The sequence below is a fragment of the Lepeophtheirus salmonis genome, chromosome 9 (genome assembly GCF_016086655.4).
Source record: "Lepeophtheirus salmonis chromosome 9, UVic_Lsal_1.4, whole genome shotgun sequence".
NCBI lineage: Eukaryota > Metazoa > Arthropoda > Copepoda > Siphonostomatoida > Caligidae > Lepeophtheirus > Lepeophtheirus salmonis.
The window spans coordinates 15,481,034-15,502,661 of NC_052139.2; the positions used below are offsets into that span (position 1 = coordinate 15,481,034).

The 21,628-nt window shown below is 30.2% G+C and overlaps 1 protein-coding gene across 1 annotated transcript; it reads left to right on the top strand.

Annotated features, from left to right (window-relative positions):
• The first annotated feature begins 204 nt into the window (after positions 1–204).
• Positions 205–15,831, top strand: LOC121123934 (chitin deacetylase 1). The gene is made up of 6 exons (XM_040719000.2): positions 205–918; positions 6,688–7,140; positions 7,569–7,867; positions 8,805–9,005; positions 14,779–14,926; positions 15,122–15,831. The coding sequence occupies exons 1-6, from the start codon at positions 619–621 to the stop codon at positions 15,350–15,352; spliced, it is 1,632 nt and encodes a 543-aa protein (XP_040574934.1). The 5' UTR covers positions 205–618; the 3' UTR covers positions 15,353–15,831.
• The last annotated feature ends 5,797 nt before the right edge of the window (positions 15,832–21,628 follow it).

Consider the following 21,628-nt stretch of genomic DNA (forward strand, 5'->3'; position numbering starts at 1 on the left):
AAATACACTATGAAGTAGCATGGATCAACCTGAAAGGGTGTTATTTTCCCTGCAAAACAGCAACTACTTAACCCCTTAGTGATGGCAACCCGTAGGAAGTTACTCATTCTCTCCCTCTTGTATTTTGATATTCTTCCCCCAAATCTACCTTTATATTTGGTACGCATATACAATATTTATACATATATTTGGTCGGATGAAGACAGTACCAATAACACAAGCTAAAGAGGATTGTGTTATTATAGTATTAATATATGTATACATAAAAAATACCATCGCACGCTGGTTCGTTCCCTTTTTGTACTTATCCCGTGCGCGTTATTCAACGAGGGTCATTCTTATTTTGCAGAGCGTCTTATGGTTTTTTCTTCTTCTTCTGAAAAAGGATCCTTAGACAGAATTCTTTAATTTAACTTTTATTTTTAAACTGCTACTCTAAGAGAATACATCAATTATACTGAAACTTTGATTGTGTAGTCATGAGTGTGGATTAATAAAGATACTAGGAGTACATTGCCATAAAATAAATCATCCCTCTGCTTAGAATCTGAGAAAGCATACTTTATAGACTTACTTTTTAATTAAAGGACCAAGAAATCCAGAGTTACCTTATTAGAAATGTCACTCAAATTAATTTTACCACTTTGTCTCTTTGGACTCTTGGCCTCAACCTTTGGACAAATCGACTTCGGAGCAGATGATCGAGAGGAGGAGGATCGATTTCAAAAAGTCATCGAAGAACTCTGTAAATATAGACCCAAGAATGAGTATTTCCGACTCTCGGCAGAGTCAAATTGTCGAGATGCTGTACGATGTGTAGGCAATGACTTCCGTGGAGGGAATACTCTCGCGGCTGTTCGGTGCCCTTCTGGCTTGGTATTTGATTTAGAACAACAAACCTGTGATTGGGCTTCAAAAGTAAGTACAACTTCATATTTCTTACTTTTAGTTATATGTATATTAAAAGTTTTCCATCACTGCCTGACAACAGCGAACCGGTATTTTGAATGTCTACGTTATTTTGTCCTTAGTTGTTATATATTACATACAAACCCTGTCATAAAAAAAAACAAAGGGAGAGGAAGGACTATTAGTAGCCTAATAATACAGTAGCTCTTCTTACTTTTGCACTTATTTTCTCTCTCAATAGCCCGCAAATCCTGTTTTTCACGACTTTCTCTCAGCTGTAACCTTCACATCCTACAGTTAGTTACATAGATACCTATAATCAGGTCATTAACAGTGTTTCATCGTAACCTTGAATTAATAAAATCATTCAATCAATAAGCACCTTTTGAGAGCATCTATTTCCATTCTAATGCATTTATGTAATGTAATCCTTTAATACGTCATGACGTAATTCTTTAGCGTTGCTGATTGGTCAGTGTATCCAAGCATTTCACTCGCTCAAATGCACTTGCAGAAAAGGAACAATTATCCTATTTTTTTATTTTAGGTTTTTTGAACAGCTCATTTTTACCGCTCCTAATAAAAGCAGTCTTATAATAGTATGATTGAAGAAAAAAAAAGAGCCTACTTGAATCAACTTTTTGCGAGCTCCTATCCTCTTCTCAACAGAGTTTAATTTTACCTTTATGTTCCATGTAGATATATACTATATGTATATGTAGGTATAGCCTCAGAAGTGTTAAAATGGAATAACACATTATATGTGTCCGTGATCCTTATCATAGTAAAATGTATGTACGTTACTCAGTGGGATTTTTAAAGAATGATAAAAAATAAGTAGATTCTATCTTTATATAAATATAATATATAATTGGAAATATCACAAAATTGTATATATATTTAAATATGACCTGTCTACACAAAATCATGATAGACTGACTTTATCAAAAGTGAGACTAGACCAAATTTGTATTCTTTGACAAATTACCGTCAATTAAAAAAAATATCTTATTAATCCTTTGGTTTAGGTGTAAATTCCACTTAAAGTAACCAAAATTGATTGATTTCACTTAAAAGATCATATCGGGGGCAAAATAAATATATTTAATCAAATGAAGGTTCTAAATAATAGCTAAAGTAATTGAATATCTAAATTAATCTCATAAATTGGAATAATATGTAACCAAAATAGGTCTATAAAATATTGGGCTATATGTTGTAAAAAAAAATAAAAAATCGATTTTCTAATTTTTTTAAATTTCTATGTTGACCTTCCACATAGGTCCAATAATATTATCTACGACTCTTTGTCAAAGAATTATATATTTGTCAAAGATCCTTCTACTTTCCAACTATTTTTGTAACTTTAATATCGACAAATCTTCATATTGTTTGAAAAATGATCCACGATCATTTTTTGTGATATATGAGAATATAGCAAAATTGATACACATTTTCTTTTAGATATAGGCACATAGACCCTGATAATTGAAGGATTCTTTAGTTAACTTTCATAACTGACAAAAAAAAAAGTGTATATACTTTATTATACATACTAAAAAACGAGCATTTTCTCTTGGGTTTTCAACCATCGAAGAATGAAATAAAAAAAAGTATGTATTAAAAGATTAAATTTTAATTGCATCATAACTGGTTCTCTTGAAGAATACGAGTATAGCAGGTAAAGTCCGAGGACTCATATTCTATTCAAGGGGGAGAAAAGAGCGCATCCTATCATTGAGCATTTTTAAAACTTTCATCAAATTATAGTTTCTTCCTATAGGGATCATGAAGATTAATCACTTTACATATACAATTTACATGCATATAAGTGGACCTTTATCACAAAAGCTAGCTATAATATTTTTTCTTAATATTGAGTGTAGAGGATATTTTTATTTTTCGATGAGTTAGTATCAATACATACCAACAAAATTTTATTATTAACCTATTGGGTGTGCTTCAAAATTGCACTTAAAGTAGTCAAAAAAACTGATTGATTGTATTTGACAACCCATTTTTGGGTCAAAATAAGCCTAGTTAAAAATGTTGGGTGTCTTCAATTATGCCGCAAGTTTGAATAAAAGGCCTATTATTTGGTTAAATATTTCTATAAAATATTGGACTGTGTGTATATTTGAAGAAAATAAATAAGTTCTCCCTTTCTGGATTTTTATTCAAGATTTTTTTTTTTTTTTTCGTTGAAACATATCATATGTACATTGTCTAATTTGAATTATGAGATTTTATGGAATACATGGTTTTTCTTTTTTTTGAAAATGGTTGTCTTCGATAAGGTGGCCAAATATCCCCTTTTCACCAAACATGTCTTCTCTTTACACCATGTCTCCAGCATCCGGGGCTTTTTATAAATTCATAAAATGTCTAATTTCATTGAAGACAAAGAATTCCTGATAAAAATGAGAAGTACGGTACAAGTAAATTTATTTCAAGTACAAGTTGAGTTTCAATTATTTTCTCACCAGCCCAAGTTCTTGAAAATTTACATTGATTTCATTTCGAGTCCTCAGAAAATAAAAGAGACTTGAAAGAGTATGTACTTTATATCCAGTTAAAAATTGAAACGACTTTCGAGTCCCACTCCCTACCTATGTTCAAAATGAACTTAAATAGAAAATATAATTGAAGAAATCCAAAATGTCTTCCCTAAGAAACAAAAAAATAAGATCGAAAAATATCTTTTGTAAAAAAAGCAGGCTCCAAAACATCATGTCTAAACAACAAGAATCAAAAATAATTTATTCTTAAATTTATTTATTTCAAAAGAAAACACTCTAAAAAAAAGTGTTCTCTATTTTATAAAATCAAAATATGGTTGACTTAGTGTACGTACAAGCGTCACTGCTCTTAGTTTTTGTATCAAAAGTTGTCTGAAATATCGCCATACCTTTGTTAAAAATAGGGTCTACATAATCTTATAACTAGGGTTATAGGGATTGAATATTTTTTAGGGTGTGAGTTTTTTTATGACTGGTAACCTGACAAGGGACTCATTATTTATTTTTTCACAATTAATGAGACAACTTGTAAGTATAAAGTAGTCCTGAAGGATGGATAGTAACATATATTTTGTATCCCCCCCTCCCCCTTGAGGATTTGTAGTGAAGCTCAGAGTATGTTGAGCTCAGAATATAATTGAAGAACGAAAACAAACTAATACCTGCCTTTGTCCTTGCTAGATACAGAGTTGGATTTTGTGTTTATTTCATTTCTCACATAACTGCTCATAGCTAATTTAGCTAAATATCATAAGAGCTAAGCTGTTCTTCTTTAAAACATTCTTCAAATTGTCAGGGTATTCATCTTAATTTTCGGGTTTTTTTTTACATACCGAAAATGCTCATGAGTTACAACATTACTTATTTTAACTATTTTATTAACTGTTAGTCATAGCATTCCAAGAAAGGGAATAAGTTAGTAAGATGGTAACCTAAATACTATGTATATATATATATATACATCCCCCAGATGACTCACTCTTTCTTTCCATGTAGTAGTCAAATCTAGGATTTCTGGTGAACAATGACACATGGTTCTTGCACTTTTTGTTCAGTCTGTAATAGTGACCATGTCTTGAATATCTTTTATATACCATTATAATATTATTCGTACAGTGCATTTAAACCACAAAAGTTTAACTCTTAATTATTACTTAAAAATAATACTAATATAATTGGATAAAGGATTTAATAGTGTAGCATAGTATGTCACTTGTAGCTCTGATGTACGTAGGTAGGTATTTCATATGAGGGGAAGGGGTATGTAATTACACTGACCATTTATTTGCTTTGTTTATAGATGTCTACTAGTGTTGGACTGCGTTCTGAGACCTTTATGACTTTTTGTAACCCAAACTTATTTGGTCCGTCAAAGAAGTTTGATTCGAAACAGCCTAAAAATACTAATTCGGTCTGGATCGGTTTTTCAAAAATCGTTATGGATCGATCTCATTTATGATTCTGTGTATACAGATTCTTTGGATTTTTTATTGATCACGTTATGTGTGTTACAAAATGGGGACTATTTTAAAACAGTTAAATTTTGGTCTACGGAGTCGTCCGGATCGAAATATGGGTTTAACCTATTTAACTTTATTTCTGGGTCCTTAGACTAGACCGAATATATAAGGACTAACATAACACTTCTAGTAGGTATATTCTAATAAGGGGAGGGGGTTGTCTAATTATACTGACCGTTATTATTTATTTTGTTCATACATACCTTCATATTCAACTTGAACAAAGAGGCCTGATCGTGACTTCAACTCTAACATAAGTACATGTCTATTATTTCGTGATTATTATTTATTAGTTATTTAAAAAAATATCCTGTCGACTACTGAAGCTTCCAAATACATTAAACATAAAAGAGGAATGGTTGCAGTAATTGTGATCATTGTTTTCTGTAATTTATTGCAGTTAACATATGTATTATGTATGTATGTAAGAATATAAAATAAAAAGATGCTATTGAATAAACATCCTTGGTTAGTAATACATCTTTGATGTGTTTTTCCATGAAGAAAACCTCTATAAGCAATAGCCTTGCATCTTTTTCCCCCTTTGATTTAACAAAGCATCTGCTCTTTTTCGAAATAAATAAATGACTCTGGACTTGATTTGAAGCATATTTATTTATATAAATCTGTTATATTCTATTTACAATCAATGACTTTCATGTACATAGAATCACATGTATGTATGTCTGTCTCTATTCGGTTTGTGAGACTTACACTGTTGGTTGAACAAAGGGTGATTTCCTCTCTGTTGTTCATTCACCTTTTCTTTAAGAAATACATATCAGATAAAATCCATATCATTTCCGTTAAATCTTGTTTTCTTGTACATTTTATAGTATTATTATTTTTTAAAGAAGAAGTTTGTCATCTGTTATGCAAATCAAAAATCCATCATGAGTTATTTTTCTTTACTCTGTATTCGTATATTTGTGACAGTCTTACCTCTTTAGCAAAATGATTTAATCTGTATTTTTTTGTCAGACTTCGATTTTTCTGTCCACCTTATGATTCTATTAGTGTTCTGTAGGCTAATTGGCTGAATTAGAATGAGTTCAGCCAATGCTTTAAACTATTATTATATGATAATTATACATTCGGGAAGAATTGGCTAACTACGAACCAGGGCCGGCATCAGACCACTGAAGTTGCAGCCCTCACTTGATTAAAAAAAAAGGATTTGTTGGTAAAAAGTTTAGAAAAAGGTCATTTATTATAAATGAGAAACCCAGTGTACATGGTTTGGGCTCCTTACAATCTATATCGCATAAGGCCTTTTAGTAGCTGAGAACAGCTTTGATATCAATTACTTACAGGACTTCTTTTTTGGGGGGAAAGATTGCGTGATAAAATAGAGGCAAGGATGGGTTTAATGGATTTTAAATTATATTTATAGATTATCATATAATTTCCTCTGATACCTATAAGAACATGATTGATAATATAATTTTGTCAAATTAAGAGGATTCTGTGAATGTTAAATAAGGATCCTTTAAATGATTCCCCTGCTTTCAGCCCGGATTCTATATGTAACCATGAATTTAATTTTGCACATTCCAATGATAAAATGTATTATTTCCTTTTAAAAAACTTGTTTGTCATTTACTTATTTATATTAATGAACCGGCTTAAATAGATACCGTCTCACAATATACGACCTTAAATGTGTAACCCCTTTGATTGATTTGATTTTATTATAATGAATCCTTACTAATAAAACAAATTAATTCTTCCATTTCCAGGTAACGAATTGTGATGAATTAACTCGTCCAAGAATAGCATTACCTAATTTAAAAACAGATGAGCCCGTCTGCCCAGATGGCAATCTTCAATGTGGTGATGGTCAATGTATCGACAAGTTCCTTTTCTGTGATAGTAAACCCGACTGTGCTGACGAATCAGATGAAAACTCTTGCTCTGTTGAGGATGATCCTAATGGAGCAGCCAAGTGTGATCCCTCTCAATGTATCCTTCCCGACTGTTATTGCTCTTCTGATGGAACACAGATCCCTGGGGATATTGAAGTTCAATCCGTCCCTCAAATGATGATGTTAACCTTCAATGGTGCTGTTAATATTGATAATATCCGTGTATATCAAAATATCTTCCAAGACGATCTTATTAATCCTAATGGCTGTTCCATCAAAGGAACCTTCTTTGTCAGTCATAAATATACAAACTACTCTGCTGTTCAGGTAAGATATCTTATTTTTCAAATATGTATATTTGCCTGGCTTTCGACCATAGAGTAAGCAGTGTTATTAGATTGCAAAATAAATCACTGGATCGCCATTTACAATTTATATATATATGTATAGGTATAAATAATGTGTATCTTAAAAAGTTATTGAGTGTGATTGAATTCTCTTTGAAGAAGGGTACACCATATATTTATCTATCAATGTACTACCGCTACAAAGAAATTTAGTTTCTATGAATATAATATGTGATTATTGACCTTGAAAATAAATGTAAATCTTCACATTTTCTTAATTACGCATCATCAAATAAAATTAAGGCGAAAAAGTATTCATAAATTATTCTTATGGAGGCGTTTTTTGAAGGCGATGCATATTGGATTTTTTTTGTATTTAATAATATATTTTTTGTCTTTCCCCTACAGGATCTTCATCGTAAAGGCCATGAAATTGGTGTTTTCTCCATCACAAGGAATGAAGACATCAAATATTGGAGTAAGGGAACTTATGATGATTGGTTAGCTGAAATGGCTGGTGATCGACTCATTATTGAGAGATTTGCAAACATTACTGACGGCTCAGTCATCGGTATTCGTGCCCCTTACCTTCGTGTTGGAGGAAATGTTCAATTTGAAATGATGAATGATCAATTCTTCGTGTATGACTCCTCTATTGCTGCACCACTTGCACGAGTTCCTGTTTGGCCATATACTCTTTTATACAGGTAAAACAAGCAGAGACTTCTAAATACATAAATCTAGTCGAGTTAACCTTGCCGACTATGACCACATTTGATACAAAATCCTATAGCCCCAGGGCTCTAAACTACAGATAATAATAAAAAATGGTGCAAAATCACCTGTTTCTCTTGAGTCATGTATTTAATGTTCAAACCCATCGGTAAAAGAAATTACTTTTCAAGGCCCTTTTAAATTCAAATTGCCCTTAACTCTTTTTTATGGTATATATATATATATATATATAATAATAATAATCATCATCATCATCATGCTGAGATATCATCTTCAAATCTTTTTATTTTATTTTTATTTTATTCAAATTGTATTTTTTTTTTTGATAAAATATAATTTAATATATATGAATTATCTTCGAAATTGTTTTGAAAAAAAAACAATAGATTAATACACATTTACTATGATAGAATGAATTTCAAAATACTTAGATTCATATGTAAAACATGGTATATTTTCTTTCAAACGGTTCCATTATTTCTTGACAGCACATACTCATAGCATATTTATAGAAAATACATTTTTTATTAATGGAATGTAATGTGTTAAGAGGAATTTTTTGAAATATATGTGTATTAAAATATATATATTGAACAACTTCAAGGTCAAATACTTACTTTTATATATATATATATATGTATGAATAGACACAACAAAAGATTATGGGATGGAAATGAATTCAATACCCACATAAGCCCTTAGTCTGAACCAACTCTCAGAAGATGATTCAAAACTTCCTTTAGCTATGTACCTAATAGGTATATCAACATACTGATATTATTAATTATAAATTCATGGTGTATTGTCCCTTCTTAAATTTGCAAGCTAATGAGTTCTCAAGGAAGTGTTTAATATTGTATGATGTATCATCCATTGTTAATTTCAAATCCTCTCTTTCTCCTCAATTAGAATGCCACACAAATGCCACGGAAACGGAGGTAATTGTCCCTCAAGAAGTCATCCTATTTGGGAATTACCCATCAATGAGTTGGATCGTAGGGATGATCCTGGATTCGACGAGAATCTCTCTGGTTGTCATTTGGTCTCATCATGCTCAAATATCTACACTAAAGAACAATTCAGAACACTTTTGGATCATAACTTTGAAAGGTAAATATACAAATTATATATTATAAACGTTAGGGATGTATAAAAGTTCTACAAATTCGTCCTAAATTTTAAGGGCCCTTCCAAATACTTATAAGAGCATTAAATACTTCTATTAGGCCTAAATACAGAAATAATGGCAAACTATTCTTGTGTAATAAAGATTTACTAAACTAATTCAATGTGGTATGGACGTTGTTTACTTGCATTAGTTTGTAAACAAGCGACTGAGAGAGGTGCTGTCTTGTAGGAAAATAATACAACTCCTAAAAAATAATATTATATATAGGTATATGCTATTCACATAGAGGATGCTGTGAATTTTTTTTAAGCAACAACCTACAAACTGTCGCACCACCTAGCGGATAACATATTTCTTAGTTGGTTCACGCCCTGACCTGAGCTGATCTTACGGCTCTATCTCACTAACAAAAAATATCATTTCTGTTTTGTTCTCAGCTGTCAATTCCCACACGTCACTTTACACGTTCTGGCTATTTCATAATGTATTCTTTTTGATGAATTAACGAAGTACTATATTTCTATATTTATGCTCCGTTTCCAAAAGGACAGGAATACAATTTCTTGTTGATCCCTTGTTGTATATATAGGCCATTTTAGTATTTCTATGAAAAATTTTTGTCTATTACATGAAAATACAAAATATTACGTAGCAATATTATAATAAAGAATCTAATCAAATACTCTGTAGGATTTTATTATTATAAAATGCATTTTAAAAATTGTGGAGAAATAATATAACAGCAATAGCTTGGGAGTATTTAAGAGATAAATAGCAGTTGGTATGATTGACTTATTTGGCTAATTATCAGATGATATCAAACTTTTTTCCTGTTTCTGTTGGTAGAAAAGATTGCATGATGCAATAAAAGTAACGATGTGTTGCTCAAATGAAGCCTGCTAGAGGTTGCTCGAAAATATAAAATGCTATTTAAATACACATTACTAAGATGGGATTGATTTTCATTCCGCTATTAAGGATTGGCATAAACCTAATAAATAGATATAAGGGTTAGGGTGGATGGGATTATGAAATGATTACCCTTTTGTAGAATGACTTTACACATAAATAGTTTGTAAGGGTTCTTCCTCCTTTAATGCATTTATATATGTTTGTATTGGACTGAAATGCCTGTCGTGAGAACACTAATTCTAATTACATGCAATTTAAAATGCGATTATAGGATTATTTAAAACATATGTTGAATGTTCACACTACTGATCAGATCTTTGTCTTATAAATATGCCGTTAAATATGCAAATGAAAACACGACTTTCTAAATACTGGCATGTATATTAGGGGGGTTTGTTTCTCAACTTTTTTCAAATTTCGATTACGGCTTGTTCAGAAAAGTTGTCATGTAGTAAGATATGCGTGCTATACACGGATCATCAAATTGTCTAAACTTTTTTCTCTTTTTTTGTTCCACAGAAAAATTTGGAAAATAACTTTTTTTTACCCCTTTTATAGCTAAGAAACATGTCAATCATAAAAACTGTTTGTACAAAATAATTAAAACTGTCTTCTTAGTGTCTATATTGACTAAGTAAGAGGTTTTGCTTCTTTTCATTATTTGATCGAGATGTGCTACCTGAAGATGATTTCGTAGGCCAATGCAATTTTTCATTGATCATTTTCATACAATAGGACAACTTTTCGACACTAGCCTCAATCAAAAATTGAAAAAATTTGTTAATGAAACCGCTATTGTGTACATAAATAAGTCAAAACCTTCAGGGATGAAGGTCTCCATATTGTTAACAATGATAAAGGTGTGTACTCTTAATTAACATCGTAGACATAATAACAAACCTTAATAATTAAATGAAAGTGGGGCGGTTTCATTGGATAAATCAATCATATTTATCTGAAAGAACAAGTATGTAGGGAAAAAAGAAAGGGGATTGTGGAAAACCTACTTGGAAGTCATTCAACTATAGACGTTGACAAATGATGTGGTTGTATCATTAGTATTTGATATATGATTCCAATTATCGGAACAAGTTTCATTTTTGATACTATATGTTATGGACAAAGTACATACATATTTTTGTAAGTTGAAAGAAATGATGAAGTAGGTGCCATTTTTTTTTTTTTTACATCCTGATTGAATTTATGTAGCTTTGATAATCACCTAATGATTTTAAAAGAAATTAACTTATGGGAATATGTGCTATTATTATAATTCTATAGTAAGAACGAATTTGAAACACATAATATGCAAATGTACTTCCAGTTTATTTACATACCTATTCAGATTTTTTGGGACTTTTAAATTTACGGAAAATTTCCAGTGAATACTATATTTAGCTATTTCTCATTGTAATCTTATTTTAACTGCAATCAAACCTGGTCTAACGGCCACTTGCATTAAGTCACTAAGTGCACTAAGTGGGAAAATCCAGATAACTTCCCGGAAAATGAAAAAACTATAGTATCCTAATATGATATACAAGATTTTAAGATCCATTCTGCACATTCTTCAAAAATCTTTCATATTGTTTATTTTCCCACATTTTTCGGCAAATTTTATTGAAAGTTAGCCTGAATTGCACATACGAATCTTGAAAAAGAGCTCATGTGATGTATTAGGCTTCAGCATCAATCATGGCCTGTATCCAGGCCTAAAAAGGAGCAGTCTTAGAAAGAGATAGTTCCTGGATGTGTTGGTCATTGTCTTATTGATAGAGACAATAAGAGAGGCCTTGACCGCATGAAATGTTCGCTTTGTATTAGATTTAAAATTCCCCAGACAAATTTGGTCAACTGGATTAAGATCCGGACTGCTTGGGAGCCATATTTTCTTCCCACTGAAGTCATTGCAGTGCAGTATTGGTAGACGTATCCTACTCAACCCTCTTTCTACTTAAAGCCTGTTTTTCATATATTCAAGGAAAGTCTTCCAAAATGTCCAATTACCTCTTTATTTATTTTTAGTACAAACGTACATTGTGATCTGCGGGGTAAGATGGGTATTGAGTTTATAATATGAGTAGGATTGTAAATCATAAGGATTTTTGGTATATAAAAAAGTAGGAATCCAAAACTAACATGGCTTCCTGTTTTTTTGAATAATATTTGATGGGTGGGCAGCTTAGATATCGTGACTCTTTATTAAATTAGCTGCAAGCTGCTGTGATATGAAGGAATTAAATATAAGCCAAACTCCGTATCTAGCAAGGATATTAGTAAGAACTAATCCTGTTTTCGATCCTCAATAATCTTCTGAGTCCAGCATGTACTTGCATGTAACTCCTCAAATGGTAAACTTTATCCCTATATTTTGTCTCCTCTAAAATTAATGAATAGTTATAACTAGTGTTGTGTCTGTCATTAATATTATTATTATTATTTTTTATTCATTTCATATATGTAGATATTTACAAAACATAAAATATTATAACATGAAATTGCTAAGAGGAACTGCGTTGTATTACCATGAATAAGCATTTTATTTTAAAATATATACTCCTAGCCAAGATCTACATCTAAAAACAGTAAACATTCCGACAATCAAAATGTCATTAAAAAAATTACACACGAAATAATATAAAACATTCAAATCAATCCATTGGTCTCCCTCGATGAAAGTGTTCATACCTCCGGACAATTGTTTCTAATGTGGCTCTATATCTCGCTGAATCTGAAAATTTATATTTGACAATGTCAATAGCATGGTCCCAGGAATCACCTTCCATCCTTGGTATTTTCAATGCAAAAGCACTATATCTTCCTGCAAAGGGCAAACCTATTGCTTTTAGGTTTTCTCTAAGAATTGGTTCTCCACTTTCCAATTTATTACCAATAAGGGCTATAGCACTCAAAAGAGCGAAATGCATTGCCCGATTTTCTGCACTTTTTCATCTTTGCCTTGTTGGCAAGCCGAACAAAATGGTTGCCTTTAATTTTGTTCGGCTTGCCTATAAGGCAAAGACGACGAAAAAGTCCAGACTTATCTTACAGTGAGTCCTTAGGACTGTCAGTCCTTCGCTCTGTCAGTACTAAAACTTATTAAAAAAAAAAAGAAATAAACTTTAGTGAGGTCATCAAGGTTATAACAGACTTAGGAAATAATAAAAACATTGCTTGGCTTTCCAACAATAGCAAAAATGCTTAAAGCTTACAATCTTAAATATGAGTGCATCTGTTAAAAAAGGAATATAAGTTTGAATATAACCTGGAAATGATAAAATACTGATTAATAAAAGAAATCATGATAGTAGTTGTGATGATAATAAAAAAAATATGAGTGGAAGGAACAAGTTATATTTCATTATTTTTTATAAAATATATAATACATTAATACACCCAATCACAATAGGAGGCATTCTTAATTGATTAGTTTTTATCGCTACAAAATATATATAAACCATAAACGATATAAATTGGGGGAAATCTTTGTATTATATATAAATACTCGTAGTCCTTTTAAAATGAAATACTCCCATTTCCTTCTTGAGTCAAAATATTTTATCAGACTCAAAGGACACATGTGGCCCATCAACACAAAAACAAGCTAAAACGAATTTTTCCTCAAAATTGTGTCTAATTGAATATCTATCATCAATTTCTTATCAACAAATAACTCCAATTAATCATTTGAGAACGACGCAAATTGTAGTTAAATAGCAAAATGCAAAGTCATAATAAAATAATTAGAAATATATTTACTATAATTAAAACGGAAGATATCAGGTCCAAAAATAGACTCGTTAATCAAATGATGGTTTTAAAATATTATTAAAATTATTGGGTATCTTAATTCATCCCAGAAATTTGAACACATATCTTATCTATGAAATATTGGGGTGTAAATGTATATTTCATAAAAAAAAATATTTTTTTCTCTTTATCCTTATTTTAGCTCAAGATTGTTATTGTGTTAAGGCACCACATATGTACATATCTGAGCCAAAGCAATAAAGAGAGAGGGATGTAGGATAAAGGTGCCTATGAAAACATGCAATACCTGAGAAAATTCTGAAGGGAAGTGGTATAATCTAAAATACACATCACGTAGGTTGCGCAATCATAAAAAAATGAACACATAAACTTTGAATCCTTGAGTAGGGTTAAAAAGTCATATTAGGGTTCAATATTCGAAGTAGCAGAACAGTTATTACATTGGCACATCAGGCTTCTGTTAAATTATATATACATGGATAAAAGGCTACAAGGTATTAGCTGAGTCCATCCAATAGCATGTAATCATTTTTGCAAAATAATAATAATAATATTGTATTTGCTAATTTATTCTCGAGGTTAACATCCTCTAGGCTAGTTCATGTCTGAGTGAACATCCCTGAAATACATAATCAAGGAGTATTTGCTAGAAGGTAGTTGTTTATGGATAAATTAAGGATATACAGCTGTCCTTTAATGACTACTTACCATTGAAGATGTTCAAATGGCAATACCACCTATCAATGTTGGGTAGAATGTACAAATTAATATGTTGTTATATTCATTGGTTCAGAAGTTATTGATTTAGACAGCTGTGTAATTGAGAGAAGGAGTGTTTGTTGGTTTTTGTATTTATTTGAATTTAGAGCTATAGGATGGTTTATACAGTTTATGAACCTACACGCATTGCGGAAGTATTCATTCACTTTAGTCAATATGTATGTATGTATATAATAAATATATTTGATCATCATGTATTAGCAAATCCTTTTGCAGCAACACAATAATATCTTTTTTTATAATAATACTAATTTCTTATATATTTATATTATTATTTTTTTATTTGAACAGACATTACTCCACTAATCGTGCACCATTGAGTTTGAGCTTTGATACTGCTTGGTTGGTTATCAACAAGGGATTTACAAAGGTTCTTCAAGAATGGATTAGAAATAAATTGAACACTCAGAGTGATGTTTATTTTGTCACGCAGTTGCAGGTAATGATATTTATAAAATAGCTACATCATTGACACTTGCTTTGAGCATACTTTTTAATGCAATTATTTGTAGTTGTATGCAATAGCGATCTTCCTACATATTTGCCAAAATATAACGCCCTCAGACTTTTCCTTCAAAAATTGGATATCTTTAGTAGATAACCTGTATCAAACTTTTATATTTTCTTTTCTCAGGTAATTCAATGGATGCAAAACCCACGTGATGTAAATTCTCTTCGTGACTACGCGGAATGGAAAGAGAGATGTGATATTAAAGGTCAGGCATTCTGCTCTTTACCCAACCCATGTCCTTTGAATACAAGAGAACTTCCTGGAGAAACAATTCGACTTCATACTTGTGTGGAGTGCCCAAACAATTATCCTTGGCTTCTTGATCCCACTGGTGATGGATTCAGTTTCAAATAAGCATCCTTCCTCATTTCATAATTACCATCATCCATTATTAAGATACATTTGCAACTCTTTTGCAAGAAGAGAGACGAACTACTTAAGAATCCTTTTTTCTTTTCTAATTATTTACTGTAATAAGTGAAAATATTTGTGTCTGTTTTTAAGACATTTCATTGTGATTTTTATGAGGTACATGGGCGTTTTCGCTCTGATTTCCTTACTTTAATACCTGAGATCTCTCTACTTGTTTGACAAATATCATCACCATTTAAATATGGCAAATATTGATGTAGTACTATCCTACACTTTTAGTACACTCCTCTCTCTCATGTTCAGGTAAATCCTGAAGTAGGGGAAATATTATAAAAGTCTTTCTTTATTTTACTAGAAAAGAAAGGGTGATTATTTTTTTAATTATTATTATATTTTAAAAAATTCATGTGCTCATGTATGTTTCTTTGTAGAAAATAAATTTATATATATTTATGAATTCATATTTTCCATGATTAATAGTTATTATTTAAAGATTCTGCTACGGCTTCATTAGGTTCAAATAAAACTTGCTTTGAGTATAAACTTATAAAAAATATCAAGTCAGAGCAGCTCTCATTGGTACTATTTTATATCAGAAAGGGAAACATTTATATAAGGATACATGCTTAATTATTGATAACTATATATAATGTTGTCAACTAAAAAAATAAAATGCTTAATGTCTGTAGATAATATAAACTTATGTAGATGAGACTATAAGTGATTCTTATTACGATAGCAGATCCATTTAGACTAAAAGTAAGAATATTTATAAAGCATTTTATTTTTAGTTGACAATATCATTATTATTAAACGATAATTGGGTAAAACAAAGGAGTTCATTTATTAAATTAATTATAAAATGCCTCAATTCAAAAGAAACTGAGAACTTTTGTAAATAAATTAATAATACTATAACCCCCTAAATACATCCAGCAGATGCTTTTGTTTAATTTGTAAAATGGAGATCTCTAACAATACTCAGACAAAAAGTAAATTTTCTTCAACCTTCTGTTATAAAAGGCTTTGATACAAATGGTTAAATTAGAGAGATTAATACCCCTCTTTTATTTTTTCTATTTGATTGAATTCACCCGTACATTGTATATTAGGTCTGGGTTTCGGTCTGAGATTGAATTAACTTTTGTAAAAACAAACTAATTTGAAAAAAGTTTTCTCTTGTCCGGTACCATACTAAAATTTGGTCTAGGTCTTTTTTAAACAATCAATTTGAATTTTGGTCCACGGTTCGTCACCGTTGTTTAAAAAAGGGGCATTAATCTCTCTAATTTAACAATTTGTATCAAATTATCCGTCCAGATCGTACCTGCAAAAATAAATTAAGACGGAAACTAAAACAAAAGTTAGGTCCTGGACCACGTCTCAACACTAATACTTACATACATAAGTATAAATAAATGACCTTGGATCCAACACAGGCTTTATATTGATCAATTTGTGTTGAGAGTCGTATAAGCCCCCTGATCCCGATAATATATACTTTTGATAAATAATGTTTTAAAAACTCTCATCCGACTAAAGACACAAGTCCTTTAAATATTGTTCATATTATTTTACATGAACGATTTTCAATTACATGTACAAATGAAAAAGTAATTAAAAGTACTTAATTAGTATAAATTAACTCTTAATTGTTTACATAAACACTTACGTATAATGGATATAACATTTTGGTATGCTTGAATGATTTACACTCTCAGACCCTTTAAATAAATTGTCCTGATTTGATGAGATAAGCACATGCTTTTTACAGCCCTTGAGAAATGGTGACTACGAATTTGAAGATTATTCCATTTCTATTTGATCTTTAGTTCAACCAAGTATTATTACCTGTATGCAGAATCGTAGGCAAAATTTGGGAGTCAGTAAGTTCATCCATCCATGTGCGTACGAGGATGAGTCTATAAGTAGAGTTTACACCTTTGTTATGAAAACACTACATTTAAAAAGTAAAAATAAAGATACACGGCTGTTGTATTTGCTCATTATTTATTCGGTCGTCGTGTTGTTAACTTCTCTTTCTGAAGTTAGCATCATTTCCTATCTTTGGTCTAAATTGTTTAAAAATGCATAATAAAATAGATATCAATGAATTTATATATCATTACAATATTTTCCCTACACTAATACTATTTTAAATGACGAAAGTCCTCTTCATAGCTTTAATTTATTTTCTCCTCCAAAGATCATATAACAAGCAGCTAATATTAACAAAAGACTTAATTCAGTAGTACCACATACCGCTCTCCCGCCTTCTCCTCGTACTTTTTTTTTCTTACACAAATGTCAACTCTAAAAGTTCGATCCCTCCCTGTTGATGGTTAACACAATTTACAAAATACGTTTTTATTTTTTATTCAGTTGAAGTAATTACAGTTAAAAAATCTCGGAATGAAACATTAGACCTCCTTAATCTGATCTTGGCCCCGACTCTGCTCATAGTATTGTGTAGGTAGGTGATATGGTACTTGAATTCGGTCTGTACCATGATAGGTCTTGTCCAGTTCCGTCCCTGTTATCGGCCATTGAAAAACGTTCTAAATTTTAAGGCACCCTGCACAAGTCAATCATCATCATCATCATGTTGTAGTTGAGTACCTCAGTTTACAAATGGAATTAGTTGTATTAGTTGGAACATGTACAACTTAATATGCAAAATGAATGAATCGTTCGGAAAGAGTTTTTATAAAAGTAAAAAAATTAATTACATCTTATTTGCTAAAATTTTTATTACCTATGCAAAATAATATGTAAATATTGATGACCTTTGGATAAAATGTACTACCTTGTACAATTTAGAGTACTTCTTAATTATATTTTCTTTCAAAATATTCCGAAATTTTTGGTTTTATTTAAAGGTTGTTCATTCTTTGATTTCACAATTAACACTTTTTGTTGTTCATGGGAAATGATCATTCAAGTCTATGTAAAGTTTTTTTGATTTGAAGTTGTTCATTCATTGAATACACATTTAACTTTTTTGCTTATTGATGGGGCATTATGATGGAATATCTATTAAAATTTTATAAAGTTATAAATGAGAAAACTTCTTTGGTTTATTCATCTAAAATAGTTCTTAATTAAAAATTATTTTATTTAAACTTTCTTTTTCTATTGTTAAGTAAAAATGTCATAATTTAAAAAAAAATAGTAATAATAATAATAGTTTAGAAACTTAAAGGGCGGATGTTCAAGCACTACACAATAATCAACATGGGTCAAACTTTATATTTCTTAATTTTTTATCAAAAATGACATTGTTGGGCTATATTTTCCCACAAGCTGACAAGAAATAGGGGGCATGCCCTCCCCCAACAATCAAAATTTTAACTAGACGTTTACCTTTTTTTTTTTACTTTTTCAAATATGACGGCCCTACCCAAACATTTCGAAAAATAATCAGTAGGGTGTTTAAAAACAGCCTACTGTGTATGGATCCTCAAAGGAGCATTTGCAGGATTATATTTGTTATGGTTTTTTTTTATTTAAATTTAAAAAAATCCACAATTATTTTTTAAAAATTAAATTTTGTAGAAAAGGTTTTCAAAAATTTAAAATTAGTTACAAAAAATAACATTTCTTAGAAAAAATATCAAAAATCAATACATATTCTCAAGAAATTAAACTTTTTTGGAAATTTTTTAAAAATCCACATCTAAACAGAAAATATTAAATTTTTTCTACAAAAATATCAAAAATTAAATTCCAAATATAAAATAAGAATTTGGTATATTAAATATTTTGGATAAAAAATTCTTAAGTCCTATTTACAAAAAATTAATTTTTTTTCTAACAAAGTTGAAAAATCTACTGTTGTTCAAAAGAAAAAAACAAAATGAAAAATCCTTAGTTACCTCCTCTCATAATAAAAAATTTCTATCAAAAATGTTTGTTTATTTTTTCGAAAAGAACGATTATGCTATTTAAAAGCAATCTAGCTTTCTGCGTATCTGTCTGTTCGTTTGTCTATCACAGCCTAACAATTCAATTAATTTATATGGGGAGTTCGCAGGGGGTGGACTGGAGGGGCTATAGCATTCCCCGAAATAAAGAAATTTTTGATTCTTACTAAAAAATTTAATATTTCAAAGTTTTTTACAAAAATTTAATTTTTTGTCTACAATGGTATATTTTTGCAAACTTTTTCTACAAAATTTCATATTTTGTGAATAGGTTTTGGTTTTTGGAATTTTTTTTTCACAAAATTTAATATTTTAAATTTTTTTTTAAATTTTTTTCTAAATAATTTGATTTTTTATAAACAGTGTGTATTTTTTAAATTTTTTTCTAAATAATTTGATTTTTTATAAACAGTGTGTATTTTTTAAATTTTTTTTCTAAAAATTTTAACTTTTTGGTATGGCTTTGGATTTTTTTTTCAAATTTCATATTTGAAATTGTTTGTCTAAATGATTTCATATTTTGAGAATAGCTTTTGTGTTTAAACTTTTTCTCACAAAATCTTATATTTGAAATTTTTAACAAAAAATTTTATTTCTTATAATTAATGTGGATTTTTGAAAAAAACAAACTATTAAAAAAATTATCTTTTTGAGAATTGTATTGGATTTTTGCAAAAAAAATTTAATAAAATTTAACATTTGAATTTTTTTCAAAAATTTAATATTTGAAATTTTTTTCCAGAAAATATAATTTTTAACTAGGATTACCACCGACCATGAGCAGAGCAATTGTTTTATGCAAGTTGTAGAATGTCACAGAAATCAATATATTGGTTTCAAGAAATCTAATTTAAACCATTAAAATTCAATGTATTTCTAGTGTATTGTATTGTTTTATAGTTTAGATGTATAAAAAAATATTTATAAAACAATTTTTTCTTGTCAAAAAATGTATTTTTGTATTTTATTCTATTGTCTTCTATTTTTGTATACACATACGTCAAGATAATAATAACTTAGGAGAATACTTAAAAAGACAGGGTAAAAAAATGGAAAAAATATGAAAAATTTGATTTGATACTCATATCAATTGCTATACAATATGCCATTGAGAAGTTATAGTCAAAAGAATACAATCTATGTGGCAGGCATAGCCGTGGTCCAAAATCCAAATGGTTGGTATGACTAAAAAGGTAAATATAAAAAAGTGTGAAGGAAAATTTAAAATTTGAACAGGTCTAAAGACCAAGTATAGGTATAACTTCAGCCTCCATGACAACGTGTAACTAAATTTGAAGCAAATAAGGTGCAGGTTGTTTTATTTACTATGTTTGACTTAAATATTATAATCTTAACTTAATCATTTGTATTTTGACAAACAAAAGCATTAGTTCAAAAAAAGCTTCTTTTTTTTACCTGATTCGTTGATGCTCAATCTGTATAAATACATATTATTACGTATGTGTATATTTATGTCCGTTTTTGTCAATACCTCCAAGGTCAAATTCATTTTTTGGGGGAAAGGGGGATCTCTTATCCCCCTCGTCTTTGAAATTACATTTTAAGCCTGGAGATACCTAACAGGTATGTTGTATACCCTTCCTTTACAGGTCAAAATCCTTAATGAAGGTTTCGATATGGAGTGTCTCTTCATTGCTATTCATAGAATTGTGTTGTTAAGTACATTTTATTAGACGAAAATATTGTCTCATTTTATGCATCAAAATAACATATTTTTGTTCCTTTCAAAATATGTCCAAGTGAATACAATGTACATTAGACTGGTTCTCAATTTTTTTAAAGAAATAACGATATTTTATATGACAGAGTGAGAGAAAAAACGATGGATTCAATTTTTGTAGCCAAAGAATACTAAGACTTAAATGAATGAATGCATTTTTCATGCCATATGTATAGGGTGAGGACTCAAAAATTTGAAAATTTGAAAAGCCGTTTTCAATTCTACATATTTTTATTTTGTGCCATTTTATGGCAAACTTATAAATCAAAAGTTTTTAGTTCAACAACTTTCTACACTTTTTAGTCAATAATATGTCCCCCCTCCATTCTGAATGATGGCTTCAATACGGGGACGAACAGACGCACAGCTGGCCTTGATGAAGTCCGAGGACAAGTTTTTATACTCCTCCGTGATCACACCCTTCAGGGTATCGTCATTTGGGTGAGAAGTCTTGTTCGCCTTGCCCTCCAAGACGCATCAAACAGCAAAGTGCAATGAGTTCACGTCGGTTGAGGATGAAGGCTAGAAGTCTGCAAGCCAGAAGGCATCCATATTCTCCCTGCAGAAATACTACACCTTCTTGGACGTGTGTGC